This window comes from Diplotaxodon limnothrissa, linkage group LG3, assembly GCF_057381915.1.
Source record: "Diplotaxodon limnothrissa isolate DT_005_m linkage group LG3, D_limnothrissa_male_GT1.1, whole genome shotgun sequence".
Taxonomy (NCBI): domain Eukaryota; kingdom Metazoa; phylum Chordata; class Actinopteri; order Cichliformes; family Cichlidae; genus Diplotaxodon; species Diplotaxodon limnothrissa.
The window spans coordinates 12,309,636-12,334,196 of record NC_140598.1 but is presented as its reverse complement, the minus strand read 5'-3'; the positions used below and the strand labels follow the sequence as shown (position 1 = coordinate 12,334,196).

The 24,561-nt window shown below is 42.4% G+C and overlaps 1 protein-coding gene across 1 annotated transcript; it reads right to left on the bottom strand.

The window, feature by feature from the left end:
• Window positions 1–372: 372 nt before the first annotated feature.
• Window positions 373–23,304, bottom strand: LOC146634555 (protein NLRC3-like). The gene is made up of 9 exons (XM_085349912.1): window positions 23,257–23,304; window positions 19,268–19,399; window positions 19,091–19,183; window positions 16,936–17,040; window positions 10,843–11,084; window positions 8,884–10,726; window positions 5,906–6,079; window positions 3,985–4,161; window positions 373–559 (listed from the first exon to the last, which is right to left on the bottom strand). The coding sequence occupies exons 2-9, from the start codon at window positions 19,354–19,356 to the stop codon at window positions 373–375; spliced, it is 2,910 nt and encodes a 969-aa protein (XP_085206038.1). The 5' UTR covers window positions 19,357–19,399; window positions 23,257–23,304.
• Window positions 23,305–24,561: the final 1,257 nt, after the last annotated feature.

Below are 24,561 nucleotides of genomic sequence, written 5' to 3'. Positions count from 1 at the left end.
CAGATGGACGGTTCCAGCTGTTAACTGGAGGAATTCCATCCAAACATCTGCTCTCACTAAATTCTTCCTCACCTACAGACTGTGTTCTTCACTGCTTTAAACTTGGAAATGAATGCAGTCATTGGTCTGCGTGCTGCTTTGTTCAGAGAGCTGATTGGCTGTTGACAGTGTTTGATCAGAGCGTGTCAGCTGTTACTATGGTGACCACAAAGGTCAGAAACAGGAAGTGTTTGTGTCCAATCCTGAAGCCTGTCACCATTCTCCTCTCACAGCTTCACTGAGAAGCTGCAGCTTTACAGGAAACACTGGATCTTTGTTTCATACTGACTGTGTTTAGTACAATACTGCTGACAGCACCACCCACTCACTCCATCACTCTACTGACCACAGAGTCTCCAGTCTGTAGTCTGGACTCTGCTGAAGATCAGACAGCTGCTTCACATCTGGATGCTTCAGGTAGTTTTCCCACAGCTCCAGCTGTCTCAGATGGGAGGGGTTGGACTTCAGTGCTGCTGCCAGATAATCACAGCTGATCTTTGACAAACCACAGTAACTCAATCTGTATAAAGAATGAAAGATGTAAGTTTATTAGACAAAGTGTGAGCTTGAAATCATTCAGTGTTTCATCATCTGTTCAGAGCTGAAGAAGGTTCAGAATGTAGAAGTTTAGAAAATGGAAACTCCAAACAGCTGAAGCCAACAGGAAGCAGCTTCAAACAGGAAACTGTGCAGAGTTTCAGACTATATGTCCTGATGCAGCCAGTTGGATTTTGGAGATTTGAATCTCTGTTCTGTGACTAAGTCCTTGAATCATTTCTTCCAGTTGGTCCAACAAGACAGACTAAGTGTTGGACATGTGTTGTGGCTCCATTAGGGGAGCTTCTAAATGTGATGTGATGGCCCCTCTGGGTCTGTCAGGTCACAGGACTGAAGAGAGCTCAAACTGGGCACACAGTTGTTCCAGTCTGGACCAAAGACTCTATACTGGGACTGAGGGACTGCTTTGACTGCACCCACTGGGACGTTTTAAAGGCTCATATTCTCACTTAGATCATCGATTTCTACTTACATTTCTTTCTGGGAAAAATGGGGATTACTTTGGAAACAGGAAGTATTTTCCCCAATAAGCAGCCCTGGATTAGTAAATCACTCCAACATGTTCTCAGGCAGAAGAAGCTGTCTTGTTATGAGGGAGAGAAGAAAAAGATTGAGGCACAGAAACTTGTTGAAAGAGAGATAAAGCAGCTAAAATCAGGTGTAAAAGTAAAGCAGAGGATGAGCTGAATAAAGGACACTCAAGGCTGGCTTGGAAAGGAATGAAGTCCATGGTGGGGATGCAGAACAAGGAGCAAAGATGAATGTGATGCTGAATCAGCAGAAGACTTGGACTCATTTGATTCCAGCTTTGATATCATTGATTTCAATGAAGAGCTTTGTGATCGTAGCAAAGGGCTGGTAGCTCTGAGAGTCCCACTGATGAGGTGTTTGTGTGGAAATCTCTTAGTGGGACCAAAGAGAGAAAAAGCCCTGGTCCTGATGCTGTGGGAGGGAAATGATTGAAGTGTGCTGTGAGGAACTGACTGGGAGACTTTCACACATTTTCCAGTCCTCCTTGGAACAACAGGAAGTTCCCAGCATATGGAAACAAAGGTTAAGTGTCCTATGGCACTCAGTGATGATGGTGCTGTGGCCCCACCACCTCCACCTCTTTGTAAAGGAACTACCGTATTTCCCGGACTACAGAGCGCACCTGAATATTAGCCGCACAAGCTAAAATCAGGGGAAAATCCTGCTTTGTACATACATTAGCCGCACCTGACTAAAAGCCGCAGGTGTTTCAATGTTGACTTATCATATGTAAGAGAATATGCAGAAAGCGAATTGTCAGGAAAGAGATGGCTGTTTGGAGACACACCCCTTTTATTAATATTTTGAAAAACAAGTTATGGGTACATATTTGCATAACTTTTTAGGTATATGTACAAGTAGCAGTAATTACAAGTACGAAACATGTACTGTGCTTCATAAAAGAGTAACAAATGTAGTACATAACAATAACCTACAGCACACCAGAAAAATAGATTCAGACTACCTTTTAGGCTCAGGTGCAGTGACACGGCTTTAACAAGAAGAAAAGTCAGTCATTCACCACCATCTTCCTGCGCACTAAAACCACCAAAGTCCTCTTCTCCAGTGTCGGATACGAACAGGCTCAGGATGGCTACGTCATCCACTCTCAGCTTCTTTCCTTCGTTGTCACTTTCAAAACCAAAGAAATCCTCGTTGTCAGTGTCAGAGTCGAACACCCTCAGAAGGGCCGTGGCGGTGTCCTCCTCTCCATCATGCAGCAGTCCAGCCCTTCGAAATCCGTTGGTGATCATGGATGTTTTCACACTTTTCCACGCTGTCAGAATCCACCGGTGGAGTTGAGCATAACTTGCTTTTCGCAAGTTTATCGCCGCTCGTCATCCACGACTCCCGCTGAACGTGTAGCGCTACTTTGAAGTTTGTTTTTCGCGCTACTTGTACAGCACTATGTTGCCTGGCGGATGGACACGTGACCAACATACCACTCTTGAACCCCGATACTGTGTTGTCTGATCACATGCCCTTCCGCCAGGCAACGTAATGCCGTACAACAGCGGAACAAACAAAACAAATTGTTTTACGATATGACAAAAATCATGGACAATCCATAGAAAAGCCGCACCTGACTAAAAGCCGCAGGGTTCAAAGCTTGTGCAAAAAGTAGCGGCTTATAGCCCGACAATTACGGTAACTGTAATCTGAAGCTTCAAATGGAACTAAGACTTCCTCCACTAGGTGGCAGTGTCTGATGAGAAAGTGTTAGTGGAGCTGGCCTGGAGTCAGAAACAGGAAGATGCAGGATTTGGGCTGAAATGGGGGAAAGTGGTTTGCACTAGTGCCTTAAAGCAAGAAGGTTGTAGGTTGAAGCTTGTTGGCCTTTCTGTGGAGGTTGGATGTTCTCCCACAGTCCAATGAAATGCTGCTTAGGTTCATTGGTGCTTCTAAATTGGCTGTAGGTGTGGATGTGAGAGAGTGCTTCTCTGTCTCTCTCTGCTGGCCCTGTGATGGACTGCTCACCTGTGCAGGTGGACCACGCCTCTTGCCCTATGACAGCTAGGGCACAGGCTGCAGCCCTGTGAGCCTAAGCTGAATAAACAGTTAGCAAAAATGATCCATAGATGGCCTGAAATCCCCCAGTTAGCAGTTTGGTAGATAGCTATGACATGCTAATCCCATCCAGCAGCTGTATTCTACCTGTAAGCTGATCCCTGCTGAGCCAAAGCACTTTTTCATATACAAATTACAACCTTTAATAGAAACCTATTGGTCAGCATCTTATTAGCCTGCTGTTAGCTTCATTCCACAGAAAACTGAGAGAAACTAACAGAGCTGATAAAGAATAAAGAGAAATGTGCTGATTTAAAGCCTTTGAAGTGCTTCAGATGATCTCTGTCCACTTCTGTCCACTCATTCATTCATGTAAGCTTTCTAATGCAGCTTTGATCTTCACAGTCTGTTTCATGAAACTCATTCTAACCCTGAATGTCAGAGTGTTCCTCCTTCTCTTTCCCATCATTCATGCTGGCAGTGGAGGAGATTTGGATGTTGGACTGTGTTTTGGATGATGTGTGTATGTTTGTGTTGGACTGCTGTCTGTAAAGCAAACGCACATTTTGCTTTGGATTTCAGTGTCAGACAGACTTTAAGGTGGAATGAAGAGTTGGAGAGTTTCACAGTGAATTATCCAGTGGAGGATTTTTCTTCTTCTTTGAAGGTTTGAAATGTGAACATTGTTCTGCTGCAGTCAATGGACTAAACCAGAGAAGAAGAAAACAGACTTTACCATGAAGATCCTCAGTGTGGATCAGTATAATATCAGCCTGATGTCTGCAGTTTAGTGTCAGCACAACTTTCACATCATATTCATCTCAGCACAACTAAAACATGCTGACTGACCTCAGAGTTTCAAGTCCACATCCTGGACTCTCCAGGAAACCACACAGATGCTTCACTCCTGAATCCTGCAGCTTGTAGTTGTAGCTCAGGTCCAGCTCTCTCAGATGGGAGGGGTTGGACTTCAGCGCTGCTGCCAGATAATCACAGCTGATCTTTGACAAACCACAGCCCCCCAATCTGTATAAAGAATGAAAGATGTAAGTTTATTAGACAAAGTGTGAGCTTGAAATCATTCAGTGTTTCATCATCTGTTCAGAGCTGAAGAAGGTTCAGAATGTAGAAGTTTAGAAAATGGAAACTCCAAACAGCTGAAGCCAACAGGAAGCAGCTTCAAACAAACACAACAAGAGAAAAAACTCTGAATGTTTCACATTAAAGTCGTACATTTATCATAAAAACAGGACAAAGACTTGAAAAAGTCGTGTTTTTCCTTCCAGGAACCACAAGGCTTCACTTTTAAAGGTGAAGTGTGAAAGAAATGGACATATTTGAAGTCCAACACCTTTTTCCAGTCACATTATTAAAGCAGACAAACTACAAGCTCATTTTCATTCCAACAAGTCATCTTCTGACCTGGACTAACAACACTGGTCTCTATGTGCAGCTGGCTGTGAGACCAGTGCTCAGGGAGCGTCTACAAAGTGCAACACTGAAAGAACATCACACACTCATTTGCTTCCATCATCCAACCTGAAGAGGAAACAGAGACGGCTCCCCTTCAAAGTAAAAGCTGCTCCTTTTGGACACAGTATCAAAGAAAGTCTACAGTATAACATAGAAAAGACAGAACAAAGTTTTGGTTGTTGTTAAATTGTGCAGAAATGAAACTACACTAAGCTCAATTATGTGACAGACATTTCATCCCATGTCAGTTTGGCCTCATCCTGGGCCGGATTATCCAGCACACACTCTGACCACAGGCCCAGGGGCCACGCACAGCTGGGCTCCATCCAAGAGACAGGAAACAAACCAACACAATAATAAAAAGCACCATGTGATCTTCTTACATCTTCAAGACAGACATAGTAAAAACATGAGCATATTTGTTTCCTGATAAAATGATGTGACAGGTAGAACAGAGTAAAGTGGTGGTGTTACAGCCTTTCTCCCCTCTGCTGCCGAGGCTGTTAGTCTCTCCCAAACTCAGCTACAGGACTTCCAAATGAATGAAAGCAGCAGAAGTGGCTTTACAAATGAAAGCGGAAGAGGAGAAGAAGAGGAGAGGGAGGCCACCCTGACCATCACTCCAGCTGAAAACATCACACTTCCATTAAAGTTGGTGAGAAAATGTTGAGCAGGATGAGCTGCTGGCTAATCTGGAGGCTGTAGCAGCAGCTCATAGTCACAGTGGATTTCCACTCATGAAAAAGCTCTGGCTGCTTCATTTCTCATCTCATATCAGAGACTTTAATGCTTCACTAAAGCTGTACTGTGATGCTTCCATATTCCAGTGAGGCCTCCATAATGATTTCAGCTGTTCTGTACACACACTGTGTGCCCTGTATGGCTCAAAGTCTCTGCAGCCTGTTTTTATCTGCTATCATCAGATCTTCATCATCCTCATTCACATCCCTCACACACTCTACAGCCTCATCAGCACTGACTTCATCTTCACTGACTGATGGAGCACAACATGAACCTGTGGAGGCTGAAACACTGTCCTGTCAAACATCTCCCCGTCACCACTCCACTTCTGTCAGCCTTTAAATGAACCCTGCTCAAGTCTGTCACTTCTGTTTGGAGCCAAAAGGAAAAACTGTTGTTCAGTCGTTTGGAAAGACAACATTTCTGAAAGCACTCAAACTTCTTCACATTTGTCTTCAGACACATCCTGAACATTTAGGAACTAAAGAAAGTTTCAAACATCAATCAAAGACCTGAAATATAGAAAAACTACAACAGCCGCAGTCAGTGAACTCACCTCAGAGTCTCCAGTCCACAGTTTGGACTCTCCAGTCCAGCACACAGAAGCTTCACACCTGAATCCTGCAGGTTGTTCCAACTCATGTCCAGCTCTGTCAGATGGGAGGGGTTGGACTTCAGAGCTGAGGCCACAACTTCACAGTGAGACTCTGAGAGTACACACCGAGTCAGTCTGTGATGATAGAAAATATAAAATGTGTTATTATAAAAGCAGAAAATCTGCATTATAAACTAGAGATGGACCGATCCGATATTACATATCGGTATCGGTCTGATACTGACCTAAATTACTGGATCGGATATCGGAGAAAAGTAAAAAATGTAATCCGATCCATTAAATATCACGAAAGCACCTCACAAAACTTGCAACACGCCATAACTCACCTCAGAACGTTAGCACGTCGGAGCAGTATGCATCACGTGATAGAGCGGCTGTGGCATGCGGGACCTGTCGGTGGTCTGGATAGCATTTGGAGCTTCGCTAGCAACCCGGCATTTCATCTCCGACAAAGTTATCCCCGAGAGAAGTAAAGCAAGTGTGTAAGTCCATCTCTGAATGTTTGTAAAGCATTCCTGCGTTAAGCTTAACAAGCGACTGCCTGTTCTTGCTGCTACTTCAATCATGAAACTGCTTAATGATCAGCTGATCGGCTTTTCTGTCGCGAGTCCGTCTCTCTTGTTTGTTTTTGGCCCACTTTGCACCAGAAAGAGGAAACCAGCGGCTGAACAACAGCAGCACGTTTAAGCTTGATAAGCTGTTGTTAGAATTTATTTAATATTACACCAGGATCTTTTTCTACGTAGCTGACGGCTGGTAACTGTGCAGGGGCGGATCTAGCAAAGTTTAGCCAGGGGGGCCGATAGGGCATTAACAGGGAAAAGGGGGCACAAAGACATACTTTTCTTTCTTATTCTCATTTAAAATGTCTAGCTTTCAATAAATAATTATCTGACACCCAAAGTTTTAATTTGATGTAAAATGAATAGAAGTCAATTACTGTATATAGTGACTATCAAGTCTAATATAAATACCCTAGTAAGCTATAGTACTTTTTCCTTTGGGAAGGTACCATCTGTGCAGTCTGCAATTTTGTTGAAGAAAGATGTTGAATCTATTTAATATTTCTTGAAAAATAATTGATTTCTGTGCATTTTTTTTTTCACACTGCATCAAATTAAGGTTGATTACGTCGATTAAGCATCATGAGGTGGAGCGTGAGGGGTGGTTCCCTATTTTTTATTTATTTATTTTTGTTGTTGCTGGGAGTTGGAACCCTATTAGTTAGGTTGCTTAATATTTACGCTAAGTACTCTTTAAAATACCAGAATAGGGAGGATGGTGTAGGTTTAAGTTTATTAGATTGATCAGTATTGCTGAACTATGAAATTTTTTTTTTGCATACAGGTATAACAGAATAGCTTTAGTGTAGTTGTTGTTTTAAACTTGAGTATGAACTTATACAAAATGCAGCAAGATATCGGTATCGGACATAAAAAAGTGGTATCGTGCCATCTCTATTATAAACACAGACTGAATGTATATGAAGACAAAACAGAGTGAGGTCATAATCTGATGAATCTGCTCTTCACATCTGTGCTTCAGCTCCTCTTACTGTGTTTGACATGACACAACGATTGAGTCTCTCTCAGACCTGCAGACTTTTAATGAGAATCTTTGTTTGGCTTTAATCTGCAGATGAAGGAGGAAGATGGTGTCAAATTTAGGCTTCCATAATGTCCACAGTCTGTCACTGAGATCTGATCCAGAGTCAGAGTGAAGACACACATTTGGACTGTTTGCTGTTTTGACTCCAGAACATTTTGAATGAGTTCAGCTCAGTGAAGAGTTCCAGCTGGAAAGATGATCTCTGTTTGCTACCTGCTGTCAGGTACGACTGTCCACGTCCACACGCAGGAAAAACCTGCTGACTGTTACCAAACGGAGCAGAAATCTCATCACTGGACAATAATGATGAATGAACTCAGAGCTGCTGATATCAGATCTGATTTCAGGGGAACTAAACACAGAAATGATTTGCTCATTTGAGCTTTCTGAGCCATTATCTGCTGGTGTGTCGCTAGTTGGCAGAAAATGATTTGTATTCCTGTTCAGGGCTTCAGTGTTTATGAGTCCAGATCCAGGTGACAGCAAGTCAAAATGATGTTACCTGTCTGTGTCCAGCAGCAGCCTGTATTCACTTTGAATATTGTTATAACCTGACATGGATCAGTTTGTCTTTGATTAGTTTGTAAATGTCACTGTTTCCATTGGACCTGAGTGACGTACAAAGACAGGGAGGGAGAGAAAGGAGAGAGAGGATGGAGACAGCAAAGAGAGAGCAAACACAAACAGGTGAGAGTGGACAGGTGACCAAGGTCAGCAACCAATCAGAGAGCTTCTGTTTGACCCACAGTCACTGATGATGACTGCACATAACCAAGCAGTGTGTTACTCTGATATCAAATATGGATCCTGCTCTTATAATAATGATCATCAGATGATATTATTGTGTTATTTTGTAGCTGAATACGATGTTTGTGTGATTATCAGTGAAAGAAGCAGTGAGGAGGATGGAGAGAGAGAGAGGACAGAGGGTGAAGTTAAAAACACTAAAAGAATTTTTCATGGATTTCATGGATGATTTGAGTGATTTCCAGCAGGACACTTAAACATGTCAGTGGACGTCCTAAAGGACATATTCACTGATATGAAACGTGTCATTGAACAGGATTAATATCAGTGGAAACATGGTGGAAACAGCTGTGACTGCATGGATGTGACACACTTCAAATCTGTTCTCCACTCTTGGATTTGGGATCCATGGAGCTCCTGCTGAGTCTGTACAATAAAGGAATGGTGTGGAAGGTTGCAGCGTACGGACACAAACACTTTGTGGTTACAATCTGATTTTATTTTCAAAATTAAACTACTAACCTACACTGATCAATGATGTTAATGATCACATCTGGACTCACCCAGCATTTCTGCAGTTCCTCACAGCTGGAATCAGTCTCTGTCGTCCCCGCTTTGATGTTTTGTACTTCTGCAGGTCCAACTCATCCAGAACCTCCTCTGACATCTGCAGCATGAAGGCCAGAGCTGAGCACTGGATCTCAGAGAGTTCCTTCTTTGATCTGTTCTCTGACTTCAGGAACTCTTGGATCTCCTGAAATAATGAGAGGTCGTTCATCTCCATCAGACAGTGGAAGATGTTGATGCTTCTGTCAGGAGAGATTTTATATCTGTTCATCTCCTTCAGGTTGTTGATGACTCTCTGGATGGTTCCTGGACTGATCTCTGTCTGACCCAGCAGACCTACTAAGAGTCTCTGGTTGGACTCCAGACAGAGGCCATGAAGGAAGCGAACAAACAGGTCCAGGTGGCCGTTTTTACTCTGGAGGGATTTAGACATGACTCTCTTCAGGAAAACATCAAGAAAAGAGTTGCCTGCATCATCATCATCATCGTCATCACTGTCATCATCATCACTGTCATCATCATCACTGTCATCATTCCAGTTCTCCAGCACCTCTGTCTTCCTGTTGGTGAGACAGTGGAACATGTAGACTGCAGCCAGAAACTCCTGAATGCTCAGATGAACAAAGCAGTAGACTGGTTTCTGGAAGATCACACACTCTCTTTTGAAGATCTCTGTACAAACTCCTGAGTACACCGAGGCCTCTGTCACATCCAGACCACACTGCTCCAGATCTTCTTGGTAGAACATGATGTTTCCTTTCTCCAGATGTTCAAACGCCAGCCTCCCCAGCTTCAGAAGAACTTCCCTGTCAGCCTCCGTCAGCTCCTGTGGACTCGTCTCATGTCCCTCATGGTACTTGTTCTTCTTCCTCTTTGTCTGAACCAGCAGGAAGTGTGAGTACATGTCAGTCAGGGTCTTGGGCAGCTCTCCTCTCTGCTCTGTAGTCAACATGTGCTCCAGAACTGTAGCAGTGATCCAGCAGAAGACTGGGATACTACACATGATGTGGAGGCTCCTGGATGTCTTCATGTGGGAGATGATTCTGCTGGACAGCTCTTCATCACTGAATCTCCTCCTGAAGTACTCCTCCTTCTGGGCGTCAGTGAAGCCTCGTACTTCTGTTAGCCTGTCAACACATGTAGGAGGGATCTGATTGGCTGCTGCAGGTCGGGAAGTTATCCAGACGAGAGCCGAGGGAAGCAGATTCCCCTGGATGAGGTTTGTCAGCAGCTGGCTGACTGATGACTTCTGTGTGACATCAGACAGCAGCTTCCTGTTGGTGAAATCCAATGAAAGTCTGCTTTCATCCAGGCCGTCAAAGATGAACAAAAGCTGAGAGACAGCCAGCTTCTCTGCTGTGACCTTCTGTAATGTTGGATGGAAAACATGGAGCAGCTCCAGAAGACTGTACTGCTCATCTCTGATCAGGTTCAGCTCCCTGAATGAAAGCAGAACCACCACACTGACATGTTGGTTCTCCAAGCCCTCTGCCCAGTCCAGAGTGAACTTCTGCACTGAGAAGGTTTTTCCAACACCAGCCACGCCGTTGGTCAGAACCACTCTGATGGGTCTCTGTTGGTCAGGTAAGGCTTTAAAGATGTCCTGGCACCTGATTGGAGCATCATGGAGGGCGTCCATCTTGGAAGCTGTCTCCAGCTGCCTCACCTCATGTTGGGTATGAACCTCTTCACTCTGTCCCTCTGTGATGTAGAGCTCAGTGTAGATCCTGTTGAGGAGGGTTCTACTTCCTGTTTCATCACTTCCTTCAGTCACACGTTCACATCTCCTCCTCAGACTGATCTTATGTTCATCTAAAACCTCCTGCAGACCAACATCTGCTGAAAGAAAGAAAAACAATGAGACTAAAGAGAAAGAAAACTCTTCAATGTCTGAACAACACAAGAAGTCCAGTTTTCAGAAATGAATCCATCAGCAGACAGATGTTCAGTCTTACTTTGTACACAGCTGCTCTGACTGGCTGTCTGCAGTCCAGCTCTGCTTCTGGATCTTTCTCCACACTGGGGACAGGACGAGTCTCCTGATGAAGCAGACTGGTCCCAGTATGAGGAAATGCACTGTTTGCAGAACCAGTGTCCACAGCTGGTAGAGACTGGATCCTTCAGGACGTCCTGGCACAAAGCACAGCAGGACTGCTGCTCCTCCTTACAAACACCACTCCTCTTCCTCTTCCTCCCTCTGTGAACACATTTCTTTATCACTACAATCAGTGACTGTTAGTGACAAACATCCAGATTTGACAACACTGTGCAGAAGCTCTGATGGTGACACAGAAAAGTCAAAGTGGAGATACTTCTGTCCACCTTTGATTAGACTCATTATACAAAGGAAAACAAAGTTTGAACACAGTCATGTTTCCAGTTCACTGACTTACATTTATTCCATGGACACTCACTCTAACCTGAACCACAGCTACAACCCAACATTGTTGAGGCCTCATCTCCTCCTTTCCTGACTGTAGAGGTTAAATATGCAACAACCAACAAATAAAAGAATTTGGTTCATTTCAAAGAAATTCACACGGCGACCAAGTAAAGTAACCGTAGTAAAGGAGACAACATCCCGTTGATGGTGGGATTATTTGAAAGATTTGCTTTAGTCACGTCACCAAATGCAGTTGAACCACCCGTGGATCCATGTTTGACCATTCTACCACTCTGAGCTCTGCTTTTGAATCATTTTATTATTATCATCATTCATTTATTCATTCTTTGGAGGGGGGCTATTTCCTAATGCCGCCCTAATAAGCTGATGTTCAAGGGGAAATATAACAGAAACTCTTTCAGTGTTATTCATTAATAAATTAACAGATAAACTGTGAAGAAGAAAAAACTGAGATTTAAAGGAGAGAGTGAGAAACTTGATCATCCATCCTCATAATACATGTTTATCAGTATCTGCTGTGACCATACTGCAGTAATAACTACAAGTCTACATTTCTGTGACTGTTGATCAATCACAGCAGGAATCTGAGCTCATCTCTGCACACAGAGCAGCTTCAGCTCTGGGATAAACTGCTCGCTTCACGTCCTTCTCAGCTCACAGACACTCATCCTGATATTTTCCTTTAACATTTGATGGTATAATTCATCTGAGTTTACACTTTATCTGCATGAATACAGAAAAACAGACCCAAACACCAGAAACCACCAGTTTCACCATGTAGAATATATTGTTGTTTCCTTGCTTTTAATTCAGAGAAAAACTCTGATTTGGATTTTCTCTGTTCTCTTTGCCACAGCCCATCCCAGCAGCAGCTGAAGCAGCTGACTGTCACAACACTGAATAACACTTTAGGAGGAATTTCAGAGGTCAGTAAAGCTCCAGGTTCAACATCAGTTAATTAATCATAGTTCATCATAAATGTGAACCTGGCTGGCACACATGTTAATGTTAGCCATTTAAATATTAGCAGTTAGCTGAGGCCACAAGAAGAAGAGGCCCTAGAAGAACAATGGATGATAAGATTAGATTTTCAAGACTAGGCAGAGACGTGTTTTCCTTTACTGTCTCTTACAGAGGAGGGAGCAGATACCAGACGAGGTCACGGAGGTACGGGGAGGATTCGCAGCAGACAGCAAGACTGCCACGTCCATGCGAGAGAGCGATGGCTACGATAATCTCTGTTTTTAAGATAAGATAAGAGATAAGATAAGATAGAACTTTATTAATCCCTCGGGTGGGTTCCTCTGGGAAATTCGACTTCCAAAAAGCACAGCAACGACCGAAGTTACAGTTACGGAATTGTTTTTTATATATATATATATATATATATATATATATATATATATACACATACACACACACACACACACACACACACACACACACACATATATAAATACAGAGACAAATATAAATAAAATATACAAAGGGGATAAATAGAATAAATAGGAATAAAAAATAAAATAAAAATACAATGTCTCCCTATATAATGTTGTACAGCCCATGTGAGGGTTATCCTCTCTGTGAACCAGATGCTTGATTTCACACAGAGGTCCACCAACTGAATTTGATCAGTTATGGAACGATTTACCTCGACAGGCTCCTTCACTCGCTGCTTTTAAACCTCCTTTAAAACACACTTTTACTCCCTGACCTTTGACCCAGTGTGACATGTTGACTCACTACCTCAGACAGCTTAAAAATAGTCTTTTTGTTTTTTGGTGCTGCCTAAAAGAACCGTAAAATATCTGTCCTATATACAGTTATGTTCATATATTTTTGTGCTACATCAGGAAACTCAAAAACATAGTTTTTAATATTTTAATCCTTATTTTTAAAACTGTTTTTGTCATTTTTCTGAATAACACTTTAGGAGGAACGTCTTGAAGCATTCTCAATCATCCAGGAAAGTAAATCTCCAAAAGTTGATTCTCTTCATCTGGACGTAGCGTAAATGTGTCCCAGCTGGACTTTTGTCAAAGCTGGAAAGGCTCCTAAAGAAAGTTCCAGTCGATCCAGGAGAGAAGGACAACCGCTGCCTAAGAGAAAACCTGTAGCTATCCCATATGTGTCAGGAGTGTCGGAGCAGCTGAGTCGCATTTTTTCTAAACACCGGGTCTCTGTGGCTTTTAAACCCCAAAACACGCTGCGCCAAAAACTGGTCCACCCCAAGGATCGGGTCCCCCGACACAAACAGAGTAACATAGTGTACGCTGTTAAGTGCAGGACGATTGGCAGGATTTATACATCGGGGAAACCAAACAACCTCTGGCTACAACACAGAAGAGCCACCTCGTCAGGCCAGGACTCTGCAGTCTGTTTACACCTACAGGCCAGTGGACACTCTTTCAATGATGAGGATGTAACATCCCGGACAGGGAGGAACGCTGGTTTGAAGGCGGAGTCAAGGAGGCCATTTACGTGAAAAGGGAAAGACCATCTCTGAATTGAGGAGGGGGCCTAAGGGTACATCTGTCACCATCTTACATGCTGTGATTGCAGCCGTTCCCCAACTCTCTGTGAATGGTACTCATGACCATTGATCAGTGGTCATGAGAATTGCATAATTAAGATTAAGGAACTGACCTCACAGCCCATTGTTCCTTCAGTGGGCTGGTTTCAGTCATTATGCAAATGTCCTGTTTATAAGATTGAATCCTGCAGTCAGCTGAGACTGAAGGAGTCACCTGGATGAGAGACGAAATGTTTCTCCCACAAAACGCTACGTCCAGATGAACAGAATCAACTTTTGGAGAAAGAAGTTGAATCAGTATTTCAGCTTTAAGAGGGTATTTTAACACAAACATCAGTCCTTCTACTTCAGTATGTTTGACACTTTGTTTACACCTAAATTAACTTTACTGTTAACGAGTTTTCATGTTTCTGTAATCTCACCAGTGTGCTCATGCTTTTTTAATTGAAAACATATTTTTAATGATCAAATATAATTATGTTTGTTATTTGTGGATTTTAAATGTCCTTGACAGAGACAGATGATGATCATTATCCTGCACTGTGGTCTCAGGTTTGGTCGAGCTAGCACAAAGAATGGCTATGTTGAACTTCCTCCTGGCATCTACACTAAGAAGTGAGTCCAACATTAGCAGGGTCTCTTTCCTTTATCTGGATTCACTTTAGCATTCACAGTCACGTGAAGCTTGTTATTAACTCGATAAGTCAACCCAGGGTTTCAGCTGAGCGCTCACATGAAACACATGGTGTTGGCAGCATCTGATCAATCATATTCATGGAGACGTGTATCAGCAACAGAGCAGCTGAGTTTGCAGAAGGAAGTCAAACTAAACCACAGGAACAATATGAGGAGATTACACACATAATAAAATACTAGCAGTAACACAGCTGCTGCAGACAAATCAGTCGTGTGATCGTGTGTGAGAGGAGAAGGACTGTAAAGGAGTTTGGTGTTAAAAGCTCTGTATGAATGTGGGAGACTTTGAAGGGCTTTAAAAAGGCCAATATAAAATAAAAGGCAGCAAAATTGCTGAGTGTGAAAGTCACCAGACTTATCAGACCTCTGTGATTAAGACCTGTAAGAACACCTGTTTGTACTTGTTGGCATTATATCAAACACACACGTATATTAAGCCTTTGTTTGAACTCTGGTTGAATTTGTTACTTTCAGACTGTGAAACATCACAGAGGCTGCAGCTGCAGATCTTTTATTCACCTGGAAATTTACTTTAAATGTTAGATGGAAAATGTATTGCTCAGTTTAACCAAAGTAAGAACAAGAATCCATAAACCTTCATAAAGACAAACATCTCCCAGAACATTGAGCTGCTGAAGTGTCACTGAAGGGAAAAACTATTTGTCCTCCTCCATCCAGCAACACCTGAAACACCTGAGTGGAAGCTCCTCCCTACACTGTGTTTGAAGCAAAGCACAAAGGAGACACCTGCTGGAGCAGCTGGAGTCCTACAGACACTCAGCCTCTTCACTACACAAACACCTCCTACAACATCCACTCTTTCCACTCTGACTGCTGTGTTTGTGGAAACACTCCAACACACACCGCTTCACATACCAACATAGAAATGTGTGAAAAAGAGCTGAGCTGATATTAAACATGAGGATTTATTCAAAAATACAGAGTCAGGAACAACATCTAGACACACATTACCTCTCAGCAGCAGAAGAACAGCCTTTAAAGTCTATAACAACATCCTTCGACACGTTGCTCTTTAAGGAAACACAGCTGGGTTCAGGTCCAGGAGATTCTGGCCTCTTATTGATCCTAAAAGAAAAACAATAAATGTAACAGCTTCATGAGACAGGAAGGAAAAACTGGAAATATTAAATTAAAGACATGATGAACAATCTCATAAAAATAATGTACTTACTCTTTGTCACATAACAGTCTTTTGTTAAAGTTTACAATAACACCCTTGCTTAGTCTTTGCTCTGTACTGCAGTACTTGCATTGGTTTCACTGGACAAGTCTGCATGTGAATCTACAGCTGATCTGACATTGTGGCACAAACACAGTAAACAAACACTACGAGCACCTTGTTTCATGTGCAGTGGCTTTCTTCTCATTCTGTTACTGAACACTGTATGAAAAGCCTCTCACTGCCAGCATCCTTCCAGCCCCACGACAACAAGACCAACTCACATCTTCACAACACCAAGAATTTTTCCCCTTTTCTTTGGAGAAACTGAGAAGCCAATAGGATTGTAGCTCAAACTTGCCCACAGTCCTGCTTCATCACTGCTCACTCCTACCTGTGTTGGTGCTCAGTGGACAGTCATAGACTGCTGCTAGCATGAATGCTAAATGTACTGCTGTGGATGATCAGCAGAACAAGATGTTGTCAGTTTGACTGTTTGCTGTATTTAAAGTATTTTTCTCAGTTCGTCTGTATTCAAAGTGCATTCAGGGCTTTAGCTGACAGCTCTTTGTGCTAACAAACTAAACTCTCTTAGTTTAAGCCAGCAGACTTTACCAAACACAAAGCCTGCTGCTGCCTCCATGGGTTAGCTTGTGTGACTGGTGTTTGCACCAATGAAATCTAAATCACACTAATGTGTCCTCCAAGGTGTTTGGTGGGAGCACTGAGTGAAACATAAGAGCTCTGGTAAAATAACAAACAGGGCTGTGAGAGCAACTGAAGTGATAAAAATACTGTTTGAAGATAAAAAACACTTTGATGTTCTCTCGTCACCTAACAAAGTCCAAACCCTGTGAACTATTTTAGCTTTAATAATTGTGGATTCAGGTATCCTGAACCCATCTTTGGACATTTGTAATTAAATATTTTAAAACTCCATCAGAGACTCCTGATGTGGCTGTTTGGAGAAGGAAAAGAGGGACAAAGTGGAGCGTTGAGCTGAGGCTTCATTCACTGCAAACCTACAGTTATGTTTCCTTATTTCTGCTGTTTGCATGTTCACAGCTGAAATAAAGCTGCCTCTTTGACTTCATCCTGTTGTGTTTGGGTCCAATTCTGCCTGCCACACAGCGCTACAGGACAAAGTCTAATATTTTTTACCTTTTTAATGAATCTTTGGTCATATTTATCCAGGAAAACACAAACATGTAAAGGAGTCATCACAGGTCTCTGACCTCATTGGTCCAGGTTCAGCACTGAAGTCTGGAGGGTTTCTTTGTTTGGACCAGTCACTCCTCACAGACGGACAGCTGGATCCTGCAGACTGTGACCTCTGACCTCTGCAGACACAAACATGTTTTATTCAATGATCAATTCTCTGATAAAGTGATTGAAGCAGCTGTGGTCACACAGACTGCAGATAATGCAGCTGTTTGCTGTCAGTAACAGTCCTCTTAGATTAGAGTTCAGCTTTTTACAGGAAAACAAATGTCCCTGAATGCAACAGTGAGACACAGTCTGCCTGTGTGGCTGTGATAGCTGCCGTTAGGAGCGCTCATGTGTTTGCAGTTAGACGAGGAGATGTTACCATCATGGACACGTTAACAAATCCTGCAGCATCACGTGGCACAAACACTTTGTGTTCCTGTCATCTGCAAGCAACAGGAAGTTCATTAATAAAGGCGGGATGGAGACGTGACTGTGATGGTTCTCCTTCATCCAGCTGTTACACACATCTGGGCTCACACAACGAGCCTTTGTCTAATACAGCAGCTGCTCTCTGAACACTTTTCTGAAGAGTTTAATAGTTTAATTATTTATATAGCACATTTAATTACAACAGGAGCGTTGACCAAAGTGCTGTACAAGAACACAACATACACAATAAAACAACTTAGAGTATTAAAAACAAACACCAAATATAAATTAACAAACAACTCTCATGCTGTATTAAAAGCCAGTAAATAAAAATGCGTTTTAAGATAAGATTTAAAAAGATTGACAGTGGGAGCCTGTCTGATGTGTAGGGGTAAATTATTCCACAGCTTAGGCGCTACGACTGCAAATGCTCGATCACCTCTATGAACCAACAATAAAATTTTAAAATTAATTCTGAAGCGGACAGGGAGCCAATGAAGGGAGGCAAGTACCGGGGAAATGTGTTCACATCTTTTAGTACGTGTCAGAAGACGAGCTGCAGCATTCTGGACCAACAGCAGCCTTGCCAGGCAGGTCTGGCTGACTCCAGCATATAAGGAGTTACAATAGTCCAGCTGGGATATAATAAAAGCATGAATCGCTCGTTCAAAGTTTTTAAAAGATAAAAATGATCTCACCTTAGATAAAAGCCTCAGTTTGAAGAAAGACCACTGTACAACTGAGCTAATTTGTTTTTCAAAGGTGAAATTACTGTCAAGTATAACCCCCAAATTTTTGGCATGTGATTTGACAAAAGGCTCAAGACTGTGCAGGTTAAAATTAGAAGTGTTGGGATTGCCGCTTGGTCCAAAAATTATCACTTCGGTTTTGTTCTTATTGAAGTTAAGGAAATTAGAGGCCATCCAGGATTTAACTTCACTTCATTTAACTGAAGTAAGGGTTCTAGTGAGGCAGGACTGTTTCCCTTCAATTGAAGATAGATCTGAGTATCATCGGCATATGAATGAAAACAAATGTTGTATTTTCTAAAAATTAGACCTAAAGGCAGCATATAAATGGAGAACAATATTGGCCCCAGTATAGATCCCTGGGCAACACCACAAGTAAGGGGAGCTGAGGAAGAGATAAAATCGCCAAAGCTCACAGAGAAGGTCCTGTCAGACAGGTATGACCTGAACCACTCTAATGGGGTGCCCTTTACGCCACAATGCTCCAACCGTGAGATTAAAATGCTGTGGTCAACAGTATCGAAGGCAGCGGTCAGATCTAAAAGCAGAAGCACAGCTGAGTCACCTGAGTCAGTGGCTAATAAAAGATCATTAAGAACTTTTAAAAGTGCAGTTTCTGTGCTATGAAGAGTTTTAAAACCAGACTGAAACCTCTCAAGAACATTGTGTCCATTTAGAAAAGATTGCAGCTGAACAGAGGAGCTGCACAAACTTTTGTTTGCTTTCTAGAGCAGCGTATCAAAGTCAAACAACCCACTGCTAGCAGCTGTTTCTATCATAGTTTAGGATCCAGATGTGTGAGCTCTAAATTTACACCTCTGATTAAAATACATAGTTAAAAACAGCCAATTGAGTCCAAATGTGTCTTAAAACCAGATAAACTGACAGTTACAGCTGAGCCTGTGTGTCCTTGGAGACACTGCTCTGCTACAGAGATGCATTTTAGAAACCAGGAAACATCAAAATCCTTTAAATCAGAGAGTTCTTGTTACTAACAGCTCACCTCTCTGCAGCAGAGACTTTTAAATCAATGAGGAAACCTCTAGACACGTCACTCTGTAGGGACACAGAGCTGGGTGGAGGTCCAGGCTGGTTCCTGTGAATAATGATGGAGCAGTGATGTGAGTGCTGAGCTGTGACATGGAGAAGAGTCATGGACAGTTAGAGATGGTCATCTCACCTCTGAGCTTTGGTCTGGCTCTCATGTTCCCCACACAGAGTGCTTTTAGAGGGAGGGACTCCCTCCTCTCTGTCCTCACACTGATCCATGCTGCTCAATTCACATCAGCTCACACACACTTTCTACCTTCACCTGCAGAGGAAACACAAATCATTCATGTGCACATCAACTGAAATCCTCCTTTCCATCATGTGTGCTGTCCAAATATCAGCTGCTTCTTTCCTGCTTCATCTCAGTGTCAGCTGAATGCAGTCAGACAGCAGTGTGAGGCAGACGAAGCTGCCATCAGCTGCTCTACTATCAGTCCAATCGATGGAGCCACGAAGCACACACGATGCATTCACTGACACATACTGATTTACTGTGACTAGAAGTTTCAGTCAGTTCAACAGGTGTGAACAACATTCTAAACAAATACGTCAAGCTTGGTTTGCAGAGGTCAGACGAGTGGATATCGAGTTTTCTGCCATCCCCAATTTTTTGTTGGTTTGCTCGCAGCATTTTCTTTCTGGTGAGTTCTAAATAAATTCATATCTCTCTTAATAGGCTTTTAGTGTTATTTTGAATGCGCTGAGGTCATAGATAATTAGATAAAGCATCCTAATGTGTGATGCTGCAGAACCACGTCATGTTGACGGAGAGGCTTATTATTTGGCATTATTGCACTCAAACCAGCATATGAAATGGATGTAACAAATCCAGACTTGGCTCCAACGCTGCACATGGGGCACGACGACATACCTGTGTCAAACTCGGACCGGCGCACAACACTGCTTGATAAGATTGTTAAGGTGTGCTGTGTTTTGGTGAATATGTGCCCCAGTGTGGTTGTCAAACCAGGGCCAAATGAAACTTGCTCTTGTTGAATATTCATAAAACTGCTGTGTTGCATGTACAGTTCATTGTAAATAATTGTACTTTCTGTAAAGCGGTTTCAATAAAACAGAAAAGAAAAGTATGTTAATTTTTTTTTATTCAAGATCTGTTCACATGTACTTAGCAAGTACATACACATGAAATGCAAACTATTTACATGGCAACGCACAGCTTGCATCAATCGTGAATCGTTCATCTAGAGCAATTTTTGGGGCAGCTGCTGAGGAGAAGTCAATGTTATGTGCAACCTCAAGCTGTATCTTGGTCATATGGTCAACGTACTCACAATGTGGAGGCTTAAAAACGGCCAAATCTTGTACCCAACCGTTTGTGAATTAGATGTGCGCCTCCAGGAATTTATAATTCCGAAAATGATTCGCCGTGTATGCGCTGACTCCACAGACAAGGTACGCGAAAATATCGGGATAGGACAACGGCGGTAGGCTGTCTGGGTTTCCGCTCCGCTGCCTTATTTCATACGGGTCCACATTACCGATGCACGCTATTTTGTCCAAGTACCGTCTTTTGGCGTCTTGGCGCAATCGGTTGCGATACAGCCCTTTGTCCTTTGCGCTGATTTTAAGCATGGTTCTGACAGTCCTGCTTCCAACACAGTGTGTTTGTTTTGATTTGTGGCCTTCTGACATGGTGCAGCAATCCCACAATGCACTGCGGTGTGACATCAACTCCAAAGCCCTATACGGCAGACGGCAGAAGCGGAGTGGCCAAAGAGTAAACCTTCAAAAGTAAGTACTGAATATTATGTCACTTATTTATGTGCAGATGTTTAATAATGAAAAACATTAAAACATTCCTGTTGGCCACATGTCGGCAAAGTTATGTGACATTAGTGATGTTTGTACTTTCAGCGTTTACTTGGTTTTAAAGCCTCTACTTCAAAATATATATATGTATAGTCGACCTTAATCTTACAGAGAATGTGATGATTTTATGAATAATTAAAGTCAGTCATATATCCACAAACACAACAGGCTGAAAGTCAGTGATGCTGCTCGGTTTGCAGTCCTGAATATCACGGCACAAGCAGGATTCACTGCACTGTTAATGTTAGCTATGTTATATTGCTGCCTCTGTTCGGTGGTGTCGAGCCAAACGGACTTTAACGTGTGTTTGAACGAGCTGACGGTTCACTCGTTAAGCTGAAAGAAAGACGCTTTAATCACAGCAGTCACACATGTGTCCACTGCACCATCTGGGAACTCTTCTTGTTTAGCACTCGTAATAACACAAACACTAAATCCTGCTTCTCTGGTGCTGTTGTGTAGCAGTGTGTACACCTGAGACTGTCACCTGTCTGTCTGTCCTGCACTCTCTGTCTGTTTCTTTCTCTCTGATTGTGGAATAAAAGTATGAACATGTGTTTATAAGTTACACTTGTGTTTGAATCCTGCAGCTTATCACAAATTGATTTCCATGTGTGACAACTGCAAGTGTCCAGAGTGAGGACAGACTGAGGGACCCACTGCTGCACATCATCTGTGAGGCTTTGCAGCCCTGATGATCCACCAGGACAAACTCAGCAGTGTGTGAGGAAGAGGAGGAGGAAGAGCCAGCAGCAGCTGACAGATGGAGAGAGTAGACAGACTGTTCCCTGTTTGTGAAGGACTGCTAGGAAAGTTTAGAATAACTAACTGTCTGTTCTGAATCAGTCTTATTAGGTAATGTTCAAATAATGTGATCATCCCAGTGTTTTCAGTGTGGGAGAAAGTACTCAGGGCCTTCAAGTTACACACTATGAAAGGCAGCAACAAGTTTAATGTTCAGAAACCTAAAGTCTGTATCAGCAGCAGAATGGAGCTAAAAATAAATGTTTGTTTCACTTCTATGAAGCTTTGAGTATTTTGGATCAGTAGCTGCTGTGTTTGTTGCATCATATTGCTGTAACTGTTTATATGCTTTATATATTCTGAGGTAAGTTGAGCTATAGTGTTACATCATTTTCTATAAGGATGTTATGTGTTTGTAGACTTTCTGCCCAGTTTGACCCATTTAGCAGAAGTCAGCCTGTTTAAGGCTCTGATATCTGTTCTGTATGACTGAAAGCAGTTATGACATGGTCTGATTTTCTCACCCAATAAAGGAATATTTCATATATCAGTCTACTCTTCATTCTATCAGACACAGTTACCACAGCTCGCACATTTGCTTTTTACACATATATGTAAGCACTGAGCCAAATTTAGTAATGCCAACATACTGAAAGAACAACATTTGTTTCTTATATATAATACATCTATATATACACAGTCAAAGATACTTGTCTTTGATTGAAGATTTAAGGTGATAGGAAATATAAATAACTGCTACTTGAATCTTTGACACAGAGTTCAAGCTCACTGCTGTAAAATATATATATCATAATAATCTGACAATAAATATAATATTGGCCATATTATATTTACATTACCACAGTGAGATGACTTTAGTCTCATGAACAACATTAAATAATTGTTATTTACTAGCTAATCTTAAATGACTGTTCAGTACAGAAATGAAGCCCAACAATCATGTTTTAGAGTCCTGTGGTCTCAGCCTCAGATACTCAACTAATCAAAGTGATATCATGAAAAAAATGGCTGAGCAACAAAACATTTTTTCTCCATTTCTGTCAAACAAAGCTGTATGAAACGTTTCTCGCTGTTAGTATCATGGTTGCTAGGCAACCTGAGCAGCGCGACGAAGCAGGCTAGACCGTCCCATTTCACAAACCTCTCACTTCCGCACTTCTCGTAATTATAGTACGCACCGTGCGTAGTGCGCGTACTTCAAGCGTGCACTCTCTTAATTGGGACACAGTACAAACTACAAGTACACAAAACAGGAACGTAGCTCAGAGTGGCGGACACACTCGGCCTCGTTGGTCCAGCTGTGAGTCCGTTACCGTGAACTATGGAGCGGCAGATTTGTGCTGTTTGTGCTGGAACTAAGCTGCACACAGCTGATGTTAGCCAGGAAACATTACACACTGACTTTAATGGAGAGACCGGAAATACAAACACACAGTTTGTTGTGTGAAGAAATCAAATGTGAGCTGAACAAACAGTAAAGTTCCTAAAGACAAACTGTTAAAGGAGGAAACAAAGCAAACTTACAGTTTCTTCACACACCAACAAGCTCCGCTCCACACCTGGACACTAAACACGGACACACAGGTGAGCTGCTTCCTGGAAGGAGGCGGGGCTCCACCTGAAACTCACCACAGGTGGGAGGGGCTCAGCTCTGTGTGTGCTGATGTGTTAACTTTAAAAATATGCCGTCTGACTGCTCAGACTGAGTCAGAGTAAAGTTCACATGCTGACGTGTGAAGACATGAAACCTTGTTGTAGCTGCAGGTGTGAACACACTGATCCCAGATCAGCTCTGCTGTATTTGTAACATGAACATTTCTGCTGCAAAGCTTCAAATGTTCAGCATGTTTCTCTGCTTCCAGTCTATAGATCCAGTCACACTTTCTACCTTCACCTGTGCAGTAAAGACTGAGAGCAGAGCTGAAACCAAGCGTCCAATCAGTGAGCAGCATCAACACCTGCGCTTCATTCAGACTCTGTTATTGAAGATGTTGTTGGTACAAAGTTCATCTGCTGCTCACATGAATCCTGTGATGAAAGCTTTATTTCACTGAAAGTTTCTTCAAATCTAATTTCAACCTGTTGAAGTAATGAATCAAAGTGCAGACTGAGAGTGGATCACATGATGTTTAAGGTGTGTCATGTGACATGTTCAGTATTGTCACACATGTCTAGATTGTCCCTGATATCATAACTGCTCAAACACTGATGATTATATTTGAAGAATTATTACTTTTGGCAGCAAAGTTTGAATGGAGCTCTCTGTCTGTGCGGATTTGTCGCCCTCTGGAGGTCAAAGCACAAACTGCATGATGTCACTGTAACCACCACAGTGACAGGAAGTGTTTTTATGACTGAAACACTGAAATGATGCTAACGGCTGTCGTTAGGCTCACTGACAGCAGTGCTGATGTGTTCATGTCAAACACTGGCTCAGGTCAGACTCCTTCATCCTTCTCCAGCGTGAGGCCGTCCTCAGACCCACTGAAGCTCTGACCTTTGACCTCCTGACCCTAACCATTTTAGTCTCATCTTTAAATGCAAATCCATCCAAAATGTAGCCGAGCAAAAGAAGCTGGAAGCTGTTCTATGAATGATGTTCATACCAGAGTTTCTGTTTCCAGCTCAGACGTGTTAAACACTGCTGCTGTGCTACATTTGTCATGTCCTGCTTTCACTACCATCCATGTAAAAGCGCTGAAGTCATCTGATCACTTTAATGCAGTAAAACAGGAGCTGTAAGTCTAACATTTATTTACTATCATCACAAACACACTCTGCTGGATTAACATCCAGACAAAGGGCTGAAAAGCTGAGAATCAGCATTTG

What these genes read in the sequence shown, in the direction of transcription:
- LOC146634555 (XM_085349912.1), bottom strand. Translation starts at nt 19,356, where the DNA reads ATGGATCAGTGTGAGGACAGAGAGGAGGGAGTCCCTCCCTCTAAAAGC. An exon ending in AAAGTCTCTGCTGCAGAGAG is followed by an intron (nt 17,041 to 19,090) that starts GTGAGCTGTTAG and finishes TTGTGTCTGCAG; the next exon opens with AGGTCAGAGGTCACAGTCTG. An exon ending in TCAGAGCAGCTGTGTACAAA is followed by an intron (nt 10,727 to 10,842) that starts GTAAGACTGAAC and finishes TCTTTCTTTCAG; the next exon opens with CAGATGTTGGTCTGCAGGAG.